At 56.2% G+C, this 17,397-nt stretch overlaps 1 protein-coding gene across 4 annotated transcripts in view; it reads left to right on the plus strand.

The window, feature by feature from the left end:
• Positions 1 to 1,932: 1,932 nt before the first annotated feature.
• The window catches only part of TENT4A (terminal nucleotidyltransferase 4A), a 44,013-nt gene continuing 28,548 nt past the window's right edge, over positions 1,933 to 17,397 (plus strand). For all 4 annotated transcript variants that reach the window (XM_036846736.1, XM_036846732.1, XM_036846733.1 and 1 more), the window contains exon 1: positions 1,933 to 2,708. In XM_036846736.1, the coding sequence (XP_036702631.1) occupies positions 1,996 to 2,708 (713 nt within the window). In that variant the 5' untranslated portion in view covers positions 1,933 to 1,995. The remainder of the gene's footprint in view (positions 2,709 to 17,397) is intronic.

Genomic DNA, 17,397 nt, shown 5'->3' on the forward strand with positions numbered 1-17,397 from the left:
AGTCTGAACCGAAATAGCCACTTTTATCAAGTAACATCATCTGGCAAAACACCTTAGTATGCAATACACGGACTTCTCATGTCGGTACAAGGTTTGAGGCGTCAAGCACTTAGTAACGTCTACTCATCTCTGACACAGACGAGGAACAGACCATTTGAAATACGCCTTGTTCCCACACATTTAACAGGAATGGCGCCCAGGCGCTGTGGGAGTGAGGCACACAGCCTCAAGGTCCTGGCTCGGTGCCGTGAAGTCGCCTGGCCCGGGAACGCATTCCCCGGACTCAGGCCAGGACGCGGGGAGCGGGGTGGGGGGTGGGGGGTGCCGCGGGGTCTGGCAGGCAGTCTGGGCTCCCATGGCACCGGCAGGCTTGCTTTGGATCTCACAGACTGCGTGGTTAGCTTTGCATTCCAAACAATACTATTGTCAGACCCGGCTCAGAGCATCCTCTGGACACGGGGAACTCAAAAGAGCAGACAGCTGGGCAGTTCTCCAATGCATCCTGCCAACCCTGTGCCGGCTCGAACAGCCAAGGCCACGCGCCCGACACCCACGTACACGGGCTGTTTCTCTGATGGGCAGCACTGCCAAGCTTGCCTCGGGAAATCGCTCCAGTGAGCTAAGCTGAACGTTTTAACACCCGTTTCTGCATAGAAAATCATTTTTAAAAGAAACTAAAATAGCCTGTGAGGAAACCGGCAGATTAGGGTTCTGCCAGGGCGCCCCTGGGCCCCGCTCCTGGCAGCCGCTCAGCGGCCGGTGCCGGCCGGGCCGCAGGGTGTGAGACCTGCTCCTCCGGGAGGACGCCCGGCGAGCACTTGTGAGGGCGCCGACACAGGGACCGCAGCGTGACCGGCGGCACGCAGGACCCTGATGGACGGGAGGGGGCTTGGGGCATCTTTGTGCTTTCCCTGGAGCAGCGACGGGACCGCAGTGGGACCTGTCAGTTCCCTACGCAGGTCTGGAGGGTCGGCCGGCTGAGGGCGAGGACCCCGCACGGGGTCGCGGAAACGTCCACCGGCAGCGCCGGTCTTGCGTCCCTGCGCACGCGCGGCGCGGCTAGGCGGCTGCCGGTACTCCCGGGCCAGCGCGCATGTCTCCACGCCTCAGCCTGCGCGCGACGGAGAGAGGTGGGGCTGTCGGCCGCGCCGAGGGCGGCGCGCCGCCTCGCGGCTTCTCCGTGCCCCACCGCAGCCCAGTTTGGTCTAGAAAGGCCCACGAAACCGCCGCCGTCGCCGCCCCGCTCCAGCCCCTCCCTGTCGTGTATCCTTCCGACGCGGTGCCCCCCCTGCCCCCTCAGGGCCTCGCCGAGGAGAACCCCAGTACGCAGGCGCGGTAACCAAGGCGGCGGTGTCTAGTGAGGATTTGAAATCGGCCGCGCGTGCGCACTGGCGTCCCGGCCCCGGCAAGGGAGGCCGCGCTTCCTTCCCACCACCCCCCGCCCGGCTCCCTCCCCGCCCCTCATTGGAGCGGAGGCGGTGGCGCCCCCTCCTTCCCCCGCGCCCTGTCGCCGCCGAGAGTGTCTTTTCGCCGCCGCCGCCGCCGCTGGAGGAGTGCGGAGCGAGCGGCGCGAGCGTGACCGAGGGCCCGGCGCACGGCGGCGGCCCTCCCGCGGGTCCCGGGCTGCGCGGCGCCTGGGCCCGCCCCCTCGGCCCTGCCTCCCGCCCCCTCCGATGGCCTCTCCCGCCGGCCCGAGTGGAACGCCGCCGCCGCCGCGGCCCCCGCGCCCGCCCCGCGCCGCGTGAAGGGAGCCCGACAGGCCTGAGCAGCCCGCCGCGGCTTGCCCGGGCCCCGCCAGGCGGCCGCGAGCCGGGACCCCGACGGGAGCCGCCGCCGCGAGCCGGCCTGAGCCGCGGCGCAGGCCCGCCCGCCCGTCCGTCCGCCCGGCCGCGCGCGGCCCGTCCGTCCGTCCGTGCGCGGCGCGGCCGGGGCTCGGGGCGCGGCGGGGGCGGGGCCGGGGCGGACGGGCGCGCGGGCCCGCGGGGCGGCGCGTGGATGGATCCGCGCGTGGCCTGGATCCAGCCCGAGCAGAAGGGGCCGGCCAATGCCCTGTGGATGCAGATCTGGGAGACCTCGCAGGGCGTGGGCCGCGGCGGCTCGGGCTTCGCGTCCTACTTCTGCCTCAACTCGCCCGCACTGGACACGGCAGCCGCGGCGGGGACGGCCGGGCTGGGTGGCGGCGGCCTGGCGGGGCCCGCGTTGCCCGCCGCGTCGCCCCCGCCGCCCGCGCCCGGCCCCGCCGCGCTGCCCCCCGCGCTGCTGACGGCGCTGGGACCCGCGGCTGAGGGCGCCCGGCGCCTGCACAAGTCGCCGTCTCTGTCGTCGTCGTCGTCGTCCTCGTCCAACGCCGAGTCGGGCACGGAGAGCCCCGGCTGCTCTTCGTCGTCCTCCAGCAGCGCCTCGCTCGGCCGGGCGGGAGGAGGCCGCGGCGGCGCCTTCTTCCACTTCGCCGACGGTCCTTCGAGCGGCCCCGGCGCGGCCAACGGGCACCCCGGGCCGCGCGGCCCCGCGCCCGCCGGCTCCCCGCTGCAGCACCAGTTCCACCCGGGCCGCCGGAAACGCGAGAACAAGGCCAGCACGTACGGCCTCAACTACCTGCTGTCCGGCAGCCGCGTGGCCGCGCTGAGCGGAGGGGGCGGCCCCGGGCCCCAGGCGCCGCGGCCCGGCACGCCGTGGAAGAGCCGCGCGTACAGCCCGGGTATCCAAGGGTGAGTGCGCATGGCGCGGCGCGGGGACCGGGGAGGGGGGCGGGGGTGTGGCGCCCTCCCGTGGGGATCCCGGCCCGGCCGGGCGCGCCACCCCGCCGCGGGGCTCCCCGGGCAGCGCCGCGGGAGCTCGGAGGTCCCCATCCAGGCTCCCGTCTTATTTGGAGGATGGATGTTGGAGGCCATCGTCCGACTCCCTGGGAGGTTGTTGTTATTTCCATTTTAAACTCCTCTTAACAAACGAGTGAAATGTCTGGATTCTTGCACTGTCAGTGCAGGAAAGGGACCGTTGAGACCGATTTGTGCGGATGTTTTCATTTTCTCCCTGGCGAAACTGGAAAGGAGGTCGCCTAACTTTCTCTCCATCTCCTCCCACCCCACCCCGACAGGTTAGGGACCTTTTGTCAAAGTCGGGTGCAAATAGGTGTGGAGTTTTATGTCACCTTGCAGAGGATTATAGTATTGCCAGGAATTTGAATTAAGTGGCAGGTAAATATTGGTTAAATGTAACTTTGTTTCTCAGCGAAAATACATTTGAAAGAGGATTAGATTTTTGGTAGCGATACAATTTAACCAACAGCGAATTTAGAAATGACATTTTCGGGAGGGGGTTTCAATGTTACGGTTTAATTTTGTGCCGAAAGTGACAAATAGCATTATCTGCAGTTTTTTTTTTTTTAAACAAGTTAGTTGCATTCAAAGAAAGTAAGGTTTGTAGCAAATACTTATTCTCTGGAAAGCGTCACCTCTGTTTTACGTATTTCCACATCAGCCTAAAGGGGATTAGAAGTTCCTTTTAGGGCTAGTGCAATTACAGACGCAAAGACTGGTAAAAAAGGTGGGTGTGTGTTGTGTTGGAGCAGTCCCAGGTGACGCTGCTCAGGTGTGAGCGCTACTTACCCAGCCCTCTTACCTTCCTGTGCTTTTCTGAGCACCTGGAAACAAGATATCTGTATGTAGGTTTTATGTTGGTATTTCAGGACTTAAATCATAAACTCTCCTTGTACGATCTCATGCTGACTTAAAGGGCACCTAATGATTTTCCTGGGTGTTAGGGTTGGAAAACATTAGAAGCGTAGAAATCCCTCAGTTGCTAGGTATTGAAATTATCTCTTCAAGTAACTTTTTCTTTTCATAGGTCTATTTATTCTGGTTTGAAGTGTGTTGTAAAACACTTAAGTTGATACTACTTTAGAGAGTGTATGATACCCAGTAACAGCTGCGTTCTGCAACTCGTCTCACCTGGTGTGGGTTGGAAGCATTACTTTCTTAAGTTCCTTGAAGCCTTGAGCATGCACTCAGCCCCAAGGAGGAGCCCAGACTCCTCTTCCGTCTCTTTCTCCAGTTCTTACTTGTAGAACTTTCTAAGAAGAGGTGGTGGGGACAGTTTCGTCCTTTCTTCCTTTCATTTATTTATTTTTTGGGCTGCGTTGGGTCTTCGTTGCTGCACACAGGCTTTCTCTAGTTGCGGCGAGTGGGGGCTACTCTTCATTGCGGTGCACGGGCTTCTCATTGCCGTGGCTTCTCTTGTTGCGGAGCATGGGCTCTAGACGCATGGGCTTCAGTAGTTGCAGCATGCGGGCGCGGTAGTTGTGACTCGCAGGCTCTAGAGCGCAGGCTCAGTAGTTGGTGGCGCACGGGCTTAGTTGCTCCGCGGCATGTGGGATCTTCCCCAACCAGGGCTCGAACCCATGTCCTCTGCATTGGCAGGCGGATTCTTAACCACTGCGCCACCAGGGAAGTCCCGGACACAGTTTCTTGATGTATGGCGTTAAACGTGAAAGTTCTTCGGGGGACCTGTAGGTTTCCAGCCTGTCTTGTAACTGGAATTGACTCTGTGTTTTAGCACTTGGAAAACAGAAGGCACGTGGTCTTTGCTTGTAGAGCATTTTTGGGCCCAGACTGTCTGGAGTCCCACTTCTTCCTCTCATGAGGTGGTAGCAGTGCCAGTGTGATGCCCTTGTTGAAACTGCTCAGGCTCTGGAAGCTGTTTCCTCATCCATAGTTTCTAGTAAGCCTCAGTACATAGGTTGCTATCGCTTTCCTTAATAACTGAGCCTACCACCTGCCAGGTGCTGCCCTGGGATCTGGGGGAGGGGTCGGCATGGGGGAGACAGCCTCAAGATCCTGACTTGGAAACCTGAGTCCGGGGTGCCCGCACCTAGGGCCCATGAGCCCTGCCTGTTCAGTCTCTCTCTGCCTGTCCTCCTCACCGTCACGTGGCCGGCTGTCGTCTCTAGTGAGGTTGCTCACGAACCCCGAGGTGGTCATCACGCGTTCTTGCCCCCCTTGGACTATTCCCGGCGTGGCCAGTGAGCTGCTCTCCTCTGGCAGCAGCTTGGGTCAGGTCCCACCCCTGGGCACCTCCCTCGCCCCCGTTAGGTTAGAGGCAAAGCCTGATACCCGGCCTGCTTCCCGGGTGCTGTCCCTCTGGGCCCTGCCTGGGGTCTCCACTCCCTCTCTGTCAGGGTCCCCCGCTTCCACCCCTACCAGCCTGTTAGAAGTCGGCTCCAAGTCGTGTAGGGCTGAAGAGTGGGCTCCGAAGTGGCCAGGAGTTCTGTGTTTCGGCCCACCTAAATAGGCGGGCTTTGTTGGCCGCCCTTCCTTGCCCGCCTCTGTGGGTGGCCCTGGGCCTGTCCACTCTCTGCCGTCCCTGCCTCGAGGAGCAGCCTGCTGGGACTGCCTGTCACGTGCCTGGAAGGGTGAGTACCCTGCGCTTGCTTCGCTGCTCTGAATCCTAGCGGACTGCCCACCTAGAAGGGCGGAGCGGAGGAAGAGTGCACCGGAGGGAGGCGTCCTTCGTGAGCAGACATTTCCACGGGGCCCGCCGGGCTTCTCCAACTAACTTTTTGGTATCGAGAAATAGCTGTGTCTGGAACTTGCTCCAGGCTACCAGCTTACCCAGAGTGATGAGGAAGGCCCCCAGAAGGTCTCTCACTTGTGGCTTAGAAAGGGAAAGAACTGAAATAAGAGATCCTAGGCCAGCCAGCAGAAAAGAAGCTTGTTGATGAGAAGTTGCTCAGCCCATCTAGTGTCAGGACAGCATTTCTGGAAAGACAGTGTCTGCAGTCCTCAAGAAAGGGTAAGCGGTTGCTGGTGGGTGGGAGTGTGAGTAGCGTCAACTGAGCCCCATTGGGCCTTTGCCTGGTGGCCCATGTGGCAGCTGGCACCATCCCTTCTTTCTTGGAGAGGTTTCTGCCCTTGGGAACTTTGCCTGGCGGCCACCTTGTAAGGTGGCCAGCCTGTTTTCATCCTTGAGTAAGACGAAGAGAAGGCAGGTGACAGTGGGCAGGAGTTAGTGCGAGAACCTTCGGAGCCGAGAAGGCCAGATTCTTGTCGTGGAGCTGCCGCTGGTTCTGGTTCTTAGTCTGTTTCCTTGGCTGAGCTCTCAGTCTCGAGGCTGACCCTGAGCATGTGTCCTGGCCTCTGGCTGCCACCACTTTCTCCGGCCCTTGTCTCCTGACCCAGCAGTACTTTGTGACTTTGCCTGGGTCAGTCTCAACAGCTTCAGAAACCTTCCCAGTTGAAAGGTAAAGAGAAGTCCTGCTAAGTGAGAGTGGGCGCGTGGACCTCAGATACTCTGCCACATCCTTCCTGGTGCCCTGTAGACCCCCAGGAGCGAGATCCTGGAATGGGAGAGGACCCCGCGCCCTGGCGGACGCCTGCAGTCCGGGCCCTGCCCTGGCTTGTGTTCAGCGTTTGTCCTCTCAGGCCTGCCCGCAGTGTGCAGGGTCACACGCAGCACCCTCCCTGCGGGTCCCTTGACAGTATTTCATTTTTTTTAACATCTTCTGTTCCCTCAAAGAAAATTCACTTAGCCTGAAGTTTGTGATAAGCCGACAGATGTCGTTTCAGAGGAGTGGCCAGCGTGCCCCGCCGAGCCCCGGCCTGGGTTCTTTCTGACTCCACGCATGTTCTCTTTTCTCCTCTCTCCCGAGTCAGTGCCTGGAGAAGATTCAGGATCCCTTCTCTCCCTCTGTGCCCCCAGCCTGACGTGGCACTACCTACAGTCCAACGAATGGCCTCCCACGGCTCGTCCTTAGGGGACCAGTGGGAGGGCACAGGTGAAGGTCCAGCAGGACCCGCCATGGACCATGGCTGTCACCACTCTTGTTGCCTTTGTCTCATTCTCATCTCTTCCTGTAAACATCCGGGGATGCACAGGAATGGTTATTGTGAGATGGTGGCACACGTGGGCCTTGTTTTCTGAGTGTTCATCCTTGGAGGCCCCGAGGGTGACGCGCTGGGCACGAGTTTGCTGCTGCACTGACCGTTCATGAAATTAGCTCCCACTCAGACACTCCTCCCTGCGTGAAAGTTGCGTCCTTGTCCCTGCCCCTCGCGCCACGGCCGGTCTCTCTGCAAAGTGAAATTGAAAATCCAGCACAAGATGCTGGCTGTGACAGTCGGGGAAAGTGATGCCTGGGTGCTGGTAAACGAGGACGGGCAAAGCTAGCACGGGGCTGCCGAGGAGGAGGAGGAGGAGGAGGAGGAGGAGGAGGAGGAGGGGCGGGACGGAGCTCTGGAAGTGGAGGGTCAGGATATTAGGAGTCCTCTGAAAAGTGGGCCCTCGAATGATCTTGTGGAAAATGGCCTCCTGACTGCTCCTGCTGTGGAGGTCAAGGTGGGATAGAGCGGACGTCCTGCTGCTGTGAGCTCTGGATGGAAAAGCAGTGCCAAGGCGATGCCATTGCTGCCGCTTAGACGTGACACGTGGTTGTGACTTAATTGCTCCTGAAAGTATTTTTAAGTGTTTTAAAGTAAACAGGATTTTCAGAATTTAAGATCTGTTTTTCAAAGTAAAGTCTCAGACCTTCTTTTGGTCTCTGTTTAATATGAAATTTTGGCCCCCATTTTAAATGGATTCGTGTAAATAGAAGGAGGGATAACAGTCATCCTTGGAAAATAAGGCTTTGTGTGCCGTGGTTAGGTCATTATGGCTTAAGATTTGGGTTTTTGGTTGTGAAGTAGAAGAGGGTTGTAGTCAACAAACAAACAAAAGCCTGTGATGTTCAGATTCAGATACTTGACTTTGATGGTACAGCCAGAAGGCAGGCTCACCGGGGAGGGGTGACTGAATCTCACTCACTGGAGTCACAGGAGGTTGTCATAAGCCGCAGCGTCACCTGGAAATTGCCACTGGCCAGCACAGCTGTGCAGAGGCCTGCCTAGAAGACTCTGGTCAGCTTGTCAGGGATTTCTTCTCTCAGAAGGCTGCTGAGTGGGTGTGGCGCCCGAGGAAGGGCAGGTGGGTGGTCTCGGTAATCGAGATAGGTGCCCCAGACATCTGCCCCCAGTACGAACGAGCCTCCCAGTGAGGCGCTCACAGGTGCCTCTCCCCGACGGCTTGGGATTTGCACTGAAAATGAAATGTCTTATGCTAGGATTTCCATGCTGCACTGGTTTGCTGCTGCTGTGTAACAAATGTCCACGGGCTCAGTGGCTTTACAACAGCACTCATTGATGTCTCACAGGTTCTGGGGGTCAGAGGTTGGCGCTGGGGGCTGGGTCCTCTGCGCAGGCACGCCGCTGGCTGAAGTCTCGGGGCTGCCCGCTGTGTTCTCTGCCGGGGCTCAGGGTCCTCCTGCGAGCTCACTCCTGTTGTTGGCATGATGCCATTCCTTGCAGTTACAGGACTGAGGTCCCTGACTTCTTGCTGGCTGCCCGCTGGGGCCTCTCTCAGCTCCTTTAAGCCACCTGCATCCTTTGGCTCTAGGCCCTTCCATCTTCAAACCCCACCACAGGGCTTTGAGTCTCCAGGTGGCTCTGCCAGCTGAAGGAAGCCTTCTGCGTTAAGGGCTCATGGAGTTGGGTCAGGTCCACCCACGTGACTGTCTGTGTTTAGGGCACGTAGTCATACAGCATAATCGCAGGAGCAGTGACAATTTCATCACGGCCGCAGGTGCCGGGGGTCAGGGTACGGAATCTTCTGGGGGCTGCCTGCTGCACGTGCAGGTGTTCTCTCGTACGTAGACTTCTGTGCTGTGGGAACACAGGTTGTGTTTTTCTTTTCCAACACTTCTCTCCTTTGACTGGACTCCAGCCCATCACGATGACTCTTGCAGATTGTCTGTCCTCTGGCTTGGTTGTCACCCCTGAACTCAGGGACAGCCAGAGTGATCATAGCTGTGAGTGCCTTTCTGTGTCTTTCTCACGTGGACTGTTCTTAAAATATGTCATCTGAGAAGAGGTTACGTGAAAGCCATGTGGATGAACATACGGAAGTTACAGTGATTGAAAAGTCCCGTTTGTGAGGTGTCCTGCACTGGTCAGCTTAGGAAACGTGCCGTTCCTGTGCTGGGGGAGGGAGGTCGGTGACTCACCCAAGTCGCCTCCAGAGTCTGAGTACAGTGGATCCCCGCAGTGCATCCTTGCTTTGCAGAAGACCCTGCACCGCTTGTCCTGCAGCGCAGGTTAATGGGAGTGGTGTCTTGCCCAGAAGCCCCGCCTCAGAGCTCTGTCTCTTCCTGTGGAGTCACTACTACGCTTTAAAAACTGACCCCTGCTCTCCTGGGTCTCTTCGGGGGAAGATGGGCTGCGTCCTAGCCTGCATTCCCAGTGCCAAGCATGCACCGAGCCGCTGCTGAGTAAGTGTCTGGTGAGTGAGTGAATGAAAGAAAGGAAGGAAGAGAGAAGGACTCGGGCAGCTTAGAGGAGCAAGTGAGGTGTGGCCAGTCTGCAGAGTTTAAATAAACCAAATGCTAAAAATAACTTTTGCTGTTTGTCTTAGAATTTCTGCAGACTTGATTGCCAACTCTGAAGTTATTTAAATGCAGAATGAAGTAAAATCTCTTGCAGTGTATCTGCCTGCCTTCCTGAAGAGAGTGGTTAAATCAGTTTTACGCCTTGTGACAGAATGTAAAAACAAAACGTTCAACAAAAATTCTATTCTCCGTTAGAAAGGCATCTCCATTTAGTTCCACCTGGTCTTTTTCTTGTTATAAAATTAATACCTGACATGAAAAGTTAGAAAACTTGGTACCTGGCGAGCGTCCTGTCACCTGTTCGCACGTGGCCTGGGCTTCGGAAGCCTGTGTTCCCTTTGCTGGTGGGAGGGGACGGAGGCTGGGCCCCGCCCTGGCCTGCGAGGCTCGGCGCAGAAGTTTGTCCTTCTCTGCGCTGACAGGGTGGACTTGACTGAGGGCTCTGAGGTTCCCCATGGTGGGGAGCGGCTTTGATTATCAGTACCATGCCTTTTTATTGTGGGCTTGTGCTCTTTTTTAATTCCCAAATCAGCTGCTCCGCACAATCATTTAAGCTCTCTGTGGTTTGAGATCAGAGTTAATTTCCTAAGTGATGACGTGTGGATGTAGGTAGTTTATATCTTTTCATGTTTCAAAGAGATTTCAGGTGATCTTAACGTTTCTGGAATCCTGGGAATCTGAAGGAATGGCTAGAATGCTAGTAGTTAAAGGGAAATGAAAAATCGAACTATTTGTGTGTTTTTCCTTCTTCCGTCCCGTTAGCATCGGGAAGCGTATGCGAGGCCTTGAGCTTGCTGGCTAGCCTGCAGCTCGGGTACCCTGGCTCCCGGGTCGGGGCGTGGCTGGCTCCGTCGAGGGTTCTGACTTCTGAGCCTCCGCGTCCCGCCCGCGGAGCAGGGCCTGCCCCGCTGCCCTCGCGGGGCCTGCCCCGCTGCCCTCGCGGGGCCTGCCCCGCTGCCCTCGCGGGGCCTGCCCCGCTGCCCTCGCGGGGCTTATTAGAGAAAGGGGACATGGGCTCGCTGTGTGCGTGGTCAGGTGGGGGAATTAGGAGGGCTGCTCCTTTCCTTTTCTCCTCTCTTCTCGAAAGAAATGGAAACCAAACTTCTTGTTGCCAGCCAGATACAGACAACTTTCCCTCTCAGGCCAAAACTTTTCTCTTGGAGAGACTGCTGAAGACTTGGAGTTGGTGTCTTCAGGGCAGGCAGCGGGCACAGCTGGAGACAGACCCACCTGATGCGTGGAAATGCTTTCTCCTTCTGAGCCAAGACAAACTTTTCTACTTTTAAAAATTTAAACAATGCCTGAGTCATGTGTCCTCTAGGTATTTAAGTAAGAATCTTGTCTTCCCAGAGCTTTCAGGTTTTTCCTGATGTATTTATCAGGCATGTGTGTGCTGCCCTGTGTAACTTGCTTAGAGTTGTTTGGGATTTTGGTCTTGTTCTGTGCAGAGTGGAAGGAGTGGATGTTATGCTATTTCTCTGAGCTCTTTGCAGCTTTTAGCACATGTTCTGTGTATAGTGCAGGAAGCAAAAGTGAGGGCCTGGGCAGGTCAGAACTAGAGCAGCACCATCTGTGGAACGTTCTGTGAGGATGGGGGGCTCTAGTTCCGTGCTGCCCAGTGTAGTAGTCACCGGCCACGTGTGGCCACTGAGCGCTTGACTGAGGGGATTGAGGAACTGGATTTTAAGTGTTTTTAATTTTAGTTGAAATTTAAATGGTCTTATGTTTGGACAGCACCGAACTGCAGTAACTTTACATTCCTTACTTGGAACACAGATTCCTTACTCGATTCGGTAACTGCTGCCTAAATAAATCCAAACTCAAACAGCAGCAAAAGCTGTGCTACTCAGCAAGTTGCCACTGGAAAGCTCCAGAAATTGTGTTTCTGCGTTTCTAGTATAAATCCTTTTCAGAGGGCTGCTGTTTCAGTAGCACATGAAGCATAAAATGGGTTCCCACGGCTCGGGGTGTCTGGTCCAGCAGGCAGGTGGTGGTTCTCTGCACCTCTGCACACGGGCTAATGACGTAATCCGGCCTCTTGCCGCCGGGCGGTGTCCTTGGGCAGCAGCAGCAGGGCGCAGGGACTCCAGCACGGGGTCGGCTGTCTGCACCAGGTTCCTCCCGGAGTCCTCAGAGCAGGCCCATGAAACGGGTGGCGTTTCTCTTGTCTTGGAGACAGGAAAGCAAAGCCTAGACAGGCTGATGTGATCTGGCCGAAGGTGCTGCATGTGGAAATGTCAGTCTAGCTCTGACATCGCGGAGCTGCAAACAGTTCTTAAACGAAGAACTTAAACGAAGTTCCTTAAACGAAGGAGCCGTCCCCAAGACGCGGGGCTGGAAACTAGCAGCTTGCTCTGCAGACCTGGCTTTCGTGTGTCTGCCGAGGGCCATTTGCTTTTCTGCCTTCCTAGAGAGAGCAGACTGGGGGAGGGGGCCCAGGTCCTCCCGTAAGGACTTTGCTGGTCAGATGACCAATGACAGAGATGCGGGAGGTGGGTGGGGGAGCCCTGGGGGAGGCCCTGGGGACCAGAAGCCCATCCTGCTGCTGTAGTACAAGGAGTTCCTGCTTCCCCCAGACGTCCGAAGCTGCTTGGGGGCAGTCGTGGTGGAGGCAGCAGGGCTCCTGCCGTCTGGGTTATTCTTAGAAGTTACACTTTATGAAAAACGAAGCATCTGATGAATCGTTGGCTTGTGTTTTTTCTGGAAGACAGTGGAAAGGCCAAGAAGCAGGACTGGCGAGCGTTTGCCGACTGCCTCCTTGGTGTCAGGCGCTGCCTTCGCTGCAGATCCTGCTTTCTCCCAATTCCCCCCGGACAGTAACTCGTTTTAAGTCTTGGTAGGTGAAGAAGCGTCTCGCCCAGGGTGCAACCAGAAGATAAAAGAACGGGCGCCTCAGCGCAGGCCTGCTTGACAGAAAAGCCCCTGTGTTCATTGCTGCCTCCCAGGAAGGGGTTGGTGCCCCCAGAGAAAGAGCCAGAAGCAGGAACTTGGTGAAATGGCGGGGGGGAGGGGGGCCTTAGTGCCACGCAGTAAGGAGGATTTTGGTTACTGGCGTCTTTTCTAAACGTAAGCAAACAGATCAAAAAATTGAAGTATAACTCTGAAATGACTGAAATAGAAAAGAGGGTACGTTGCATGGCTTGTGAAATGCAAAGAAATTCTGAAGTATTGTTACAAGTTATCTCCTGTAAAAACGTGAGCGAGGAGTCTGTCTAAAGAGTCGGTGTCTCTCGAAGACTGCCTCACAAGAGACAGACGAACTAAACCTAAGTACAAGATGATGGATAGAAATAAGAGTATAGAACTGAGACCAAATGCCAAAGAATGGGGACCTGTGAGAATAGTCACAGGCTAAGGCCTGGAATGAAAGGAAGCTTGCAAGATTGGTAAGAGTAAAAAGGGCCTCAGGATCAGAGTAAGCCCGTAGGAAGTAAGTCAGAAGCTGGGCTGGGAAGACGGCTCAGTGTTCCGGAGCCTTCCGTAGCAGCTGGGTGCTTCCGCTTTTCCTTTGCTCCCATCAGGCGAGTGGTCCTCAGTACTTGTCATGGTATTAATCGTCACTGGCCCTACAGAGCCCTCGCCCCTCCCAGGAGAGGGAGAGGGTCTTGCCTCCTTACTGTGTAGGAGAGGGTGGTATAGGAGAGGGCGTGAGGCTCACACTGCCCATAGGTGCAGAGCTGGCGTGGGAGCCCAGGCAGTCTGATGCCACAGCCCGTCTTCTTAACTGCTGGACCCTCGGAGCAAAGAGGGGATTGTCCAAAGAGGAATAACAATAGGAAGAAAACACTTGCTTACGTTGAGTTCCAGTCTCTAGATCAAGAGAAATGACTACTGGCTTCTCAGGAGGGGTAGCAGACGACATCATGAAGCTCCGCCCCATCCCTGTACATCTCTCGGGCACCCCGCAGATGGACCCAAGAGGAATCTGAGTAGCTTCCTGCAGAGCCAGCAGCAGGCCCTGGTCTGTCACCCTGCGGCTCTCCAGTGGCTCCTTTACGAACCGGTGACAGCACGGCTGTGCGTGACACCGTGCCTCTATGGTTCTGTTTGCTCGTTGCTTTAAAATGAGAGACTGATTTGGACTATGCTTTATGCTGATTTTTAAATAATGGTATTGTTTTTATAAAACAGATTTGTGTGTATTTTTTGGTAAAAAGCAGAAAGCTTTAAAAATCACTCAACCCCACCACCCAGAAATAACCACGGACCCATTAGGTGACTGCCATTGTAGACATCTCTCTAAGCCCCGTATGGACGGACACATGCATTGATCAACAGAAATACTTCTATTACAATTTATGTTCTCCTTAAATACAATTTGCTAAATTATTAATTTTGCTTGAAAGCGAAAGTAATGTTCAACTTAAAAAAGAAATAATAGTTTCTAAGAGATGTTGCTGAGACTAAGAATATAAAGAAGATTAAAAACCTTATGTGGCTAAGTGCAAAGAAAAGTTAAAGTTTTAATGAAATCACTTCAGTTTGTCTGCTGCCATGTAGGGTAGCGATGTTAGCCCTTGCTATGGACTGAGTTGTCTCCACTCAGATCATAGGTTGAAGCCGCAATGTGGTGGCATTAGGAGGTGCGGCCTTTGGGAGGTGATGGGTTTAGATGAGGTCATGGGTGGGGCCTCATCATGGGATTAGTGCCCTTATGAGAAAGATCAGAGAGTTCACTCGTTCTCTCTCCACCATGTGAGGGCACATTGAGAAGTTGGCAGTCTGCGAGCCAGGAAGAGGGCCCTCCCCATAACCCGGCCTTGCTGGTGCCTGGATCTTGAACTTCCAGCTTCCAGAACTGTGAGACATAAATGTCTGTTGTTTAAGGCGCCCAGTCTGTGGTATCCCTTTACAGCAGCCCAAGCAGACTAAGACAGCCCTTTATGTAGCCTCCCAGCTCCTGATTTGCATTATGTTGTTTGTCTGCCACCATGAGTTAGGCATTTGTATTTTGTTCTGCAATTATGATCACTACCATTTGTTGAGCTCTTACTGAGTGCTAGACCCCATTCTAAATACTTTGTCTGTATTCATTAATCCTCCTGACAATGCCACGTGAGGGGGCGCCATCAGCATCCTCATGTTTCACACGAGGAGACTGGAGCCCAGAGCAGCTGAGGGTCCCGCAGGGTTTTGTAGCGGATTCTGCCATCCTGCCTTGGCCCTGAACACCACAGTTTGCAGTCGATTAGTCTGGGCTCTCTCTCTGCATAGACTTCATGCTGTGCACCAGGCTCTCACCGGGACTCCGGCAGCTTTCCACGTTCTGATGGACATCTTCGGCAGGGCTCCGGGGGCCGTACTGCCCGGCCCCACTGTGGGGTGGGCTCTGTGCACGGCCCTTCACTCCACTCTGACCGGCCCGGCCTGGTAGCCCTCAGCGCGCTCCACGGGTCCACGCGGCCCTGCTGCATTCCATCTGTGCTGCGTGTGGAGAGTCGAGTGTGTACGGGAGAGCTCGTGGGCTCTGTGTTCCCCGAAGCCTGCCGGGTGCCTAGAGCACGGGGTCCCCGCTTCATGACCTTGGCGTGCTCCCCAACGTCTCTGGCTGCGAATGTTGTCAGAGATCTGGGGCAACACTGATCCCGCTTCAGGGAGGTGGTTTCTCCTGGATGCCCGCCTGGCCGCGCCTTCCTCTCGTCCTCACCTGGTCGTTTCTGCCGCGTTGGCCCTGCATCAGCCCTTCCTGGACCGCAGCTGCCCTTCCACCCGCAGGCCGGGCTCTGCCTTGCCTTTAGGGGCTGGTCCCCTGTCGGGCCTTCGGCGCGGCCCTGGTTTCATCTTCCACCTTTTCCACGTGGACGGCTTGACTCGCTTTCTTTTCCTCTCTGTCCCTCTTCCTTAAACGAGCCCTTCTCAGGTGTTGGCACAGTGGCTTCCCTGTCCTCTCCTGCAGCTCCTTGCCTTCTTTTCACCCTGTGTTTACGGCCACGTTCTCACCGAGGTTTTCTGTAGCACGAGGCGTGGGAGTGGGTTTTCCTGATCCCGGCTGGCCTCTCCTCCCACACTGGGGTCCTTGTCCTCATGATGTTCTGGGCCCCTTTCTCTTCCTCTTTGTTTGCTGTGCCACGTTCATGGGTTGCCATCTCTCCTGATGCGACCTGAGGGTATTCTGAGCCCTCCGACCTCCCCTAGAACTTTCCCTCTCAGGCCAGGCTGCAGGTTTGAGAGGCTGCTGTGTCTTTGGCCGACCCTCTGGGACCCGTCGGCCCCCAGGTGGAGAGTCGAGTCTTGGGGCGAGTCCGTGGGCCACCTTGTTGGGGGCCTGACGTCTGTTCCCTGAATTAGTTCGGCCTCTTAGGGCCCAGCTCATGGGGCCCAGTCCTTTCACGGCCTCGGGGTCCTCAGAAGCCTGGTGTCGTCTGCTCTGAAGTTAGCCCAGGGAACAGAAGACCCTCACTGCTGGTGTGTCAGACTCAGGCTCCCCCTGTCCTCTAGGCCCTGCCGACGTCCTCTCAGGGCCTCCAGGTGCGTCCCCCGATCTTCGCACATCTGTGCCGACGTCCTCTCAGGGCCTCCAGGTGCGTCCCCCGATCTTTGCACATCTGTGCCGACGTCCTCTCAGGGCCTCCAGGTGCGTCCCCCGATCTTTGCACATCTGTGCCGACGTCCTCTCAGGGCCTCCAGGTGCGTCCCCTGATCTTTGCACATCTGTGCCGACGTCCTCTCAGGGCCTCCAGGTGCGTCCCCGATCTTTGCACATCTGTGCCGACGTCCTCTCAGGGCCTCCAGGTGCGTCCCCTGATCTTTGCACATCTGTGCCGATGTCCTCTCAGGGCCTCCAGGTGCGTCCCCTGATCTTTGCACATCTGTGCCGACGTCCTCTCAGGGCCTCCAGGTGCGTCCCCTGATCTTTGCACATCTGTGCTGCTGCTTGCCCTTCTGTCTTGGCTCCAGTATCAGCTCTTTGGGAGGCCGTCCCTGACCACACGCTATAAAGCAGCCGTAAAGGCAGCCATGGCCGCCATGTGGAATCTCTGCAGTGTGTGCTTATACTTGGGGTTGATTTGGGTTACTTACTTTGCTCCCTTCTCCGTGCCCCTCACCCAACTCAGCGAGCATGAGGGACCTGCTGATTTTGTCGTGCTCTCTCTATAGCCTGTGTCAGAGCAGCACCTGCTCCATCGTGGGTTGGCAGTAAATAACTGTACGAGGATGACTTGCATCTGCTTTCTGTACTTCAGTATTGACCTAAACCTTTGGATCCGTTAAGTTCTGTGCTTTGCCCTCCCTTCCTCCCTGCCTTTCTATTTTTGCTAGTTTTCCAGCGCTGTTGTGTTGTCCTTTTTCTTAACATTTTTTTCTGGTCATCATGGTGGGGTCTTGGGAGGTTGATGTGTGCTCTTCCTGCCATCTTGAGCCAGAACCCTGGAGCCTGTCTCCTGAGACTTGAAGAGGTAGACATGCCTAGTTCATGCTGAGCAGAATTGGTACAAATGATTTACTTCCTCCTTTACACTGGATGGAGACATTCCTGCTGATTGAATGAAAAGTAAACATTTGATAATTAAAAGTTATGTTTTTATTTTTCTGATACTGTAAATCAAACTTTGATACATATGCAAATATTGGATACAGGGAAGTTAAGTAGCTTTAATTACAGCAGACGCTCAGATATGCTGACACTCGGGCGTGTGGGGAGACCTGGCTTTCGTGTGGCCATGCGCACTGGTGCCTGGCGGTGACGAGCGCCCACTCTGGTCACATCTGCAAGCCGCACGGAACTGGACACAGGCTTAACGAGTGCTTTGCCACTCTTGGTGACGTGGACGGTGATTGGCATGTCCTCCGTCAGGTGCGTTACACACATGGGCTCTCCTGCCCTGAGGGTCATTGGGATGGCTTGTCCCGCCAGGACAGTGTCTCGGGGAGAGGCTGCGCACGTCTCGCGTCCCCTGGCATCACCGCTGAGGGGTCAGGGCCAGGGAGGGTGCAGCCAGCGCCGGGGAAGTGGAGCTGAGGCCCCGGCCGGCTGCAGGAGGCAGATG

The sequence above is a fragment of the Balaenoptera musculus genome, chromosome 3 (genome assembly GCF_009873245.2).
Source record: "Balaenoptera musculus isolate JJ_BM4_2016_0621 chromosome 3, mBalMus1.pri.v3, whole genome shotgun sequence".
Classification (NCBI taxonomy): Eukaryota; Metazoa; Chordata; class Mammalia; order Artiodactyla; family Balaenopteridae; genus Balaenoptera; species Balaenoptera musculus.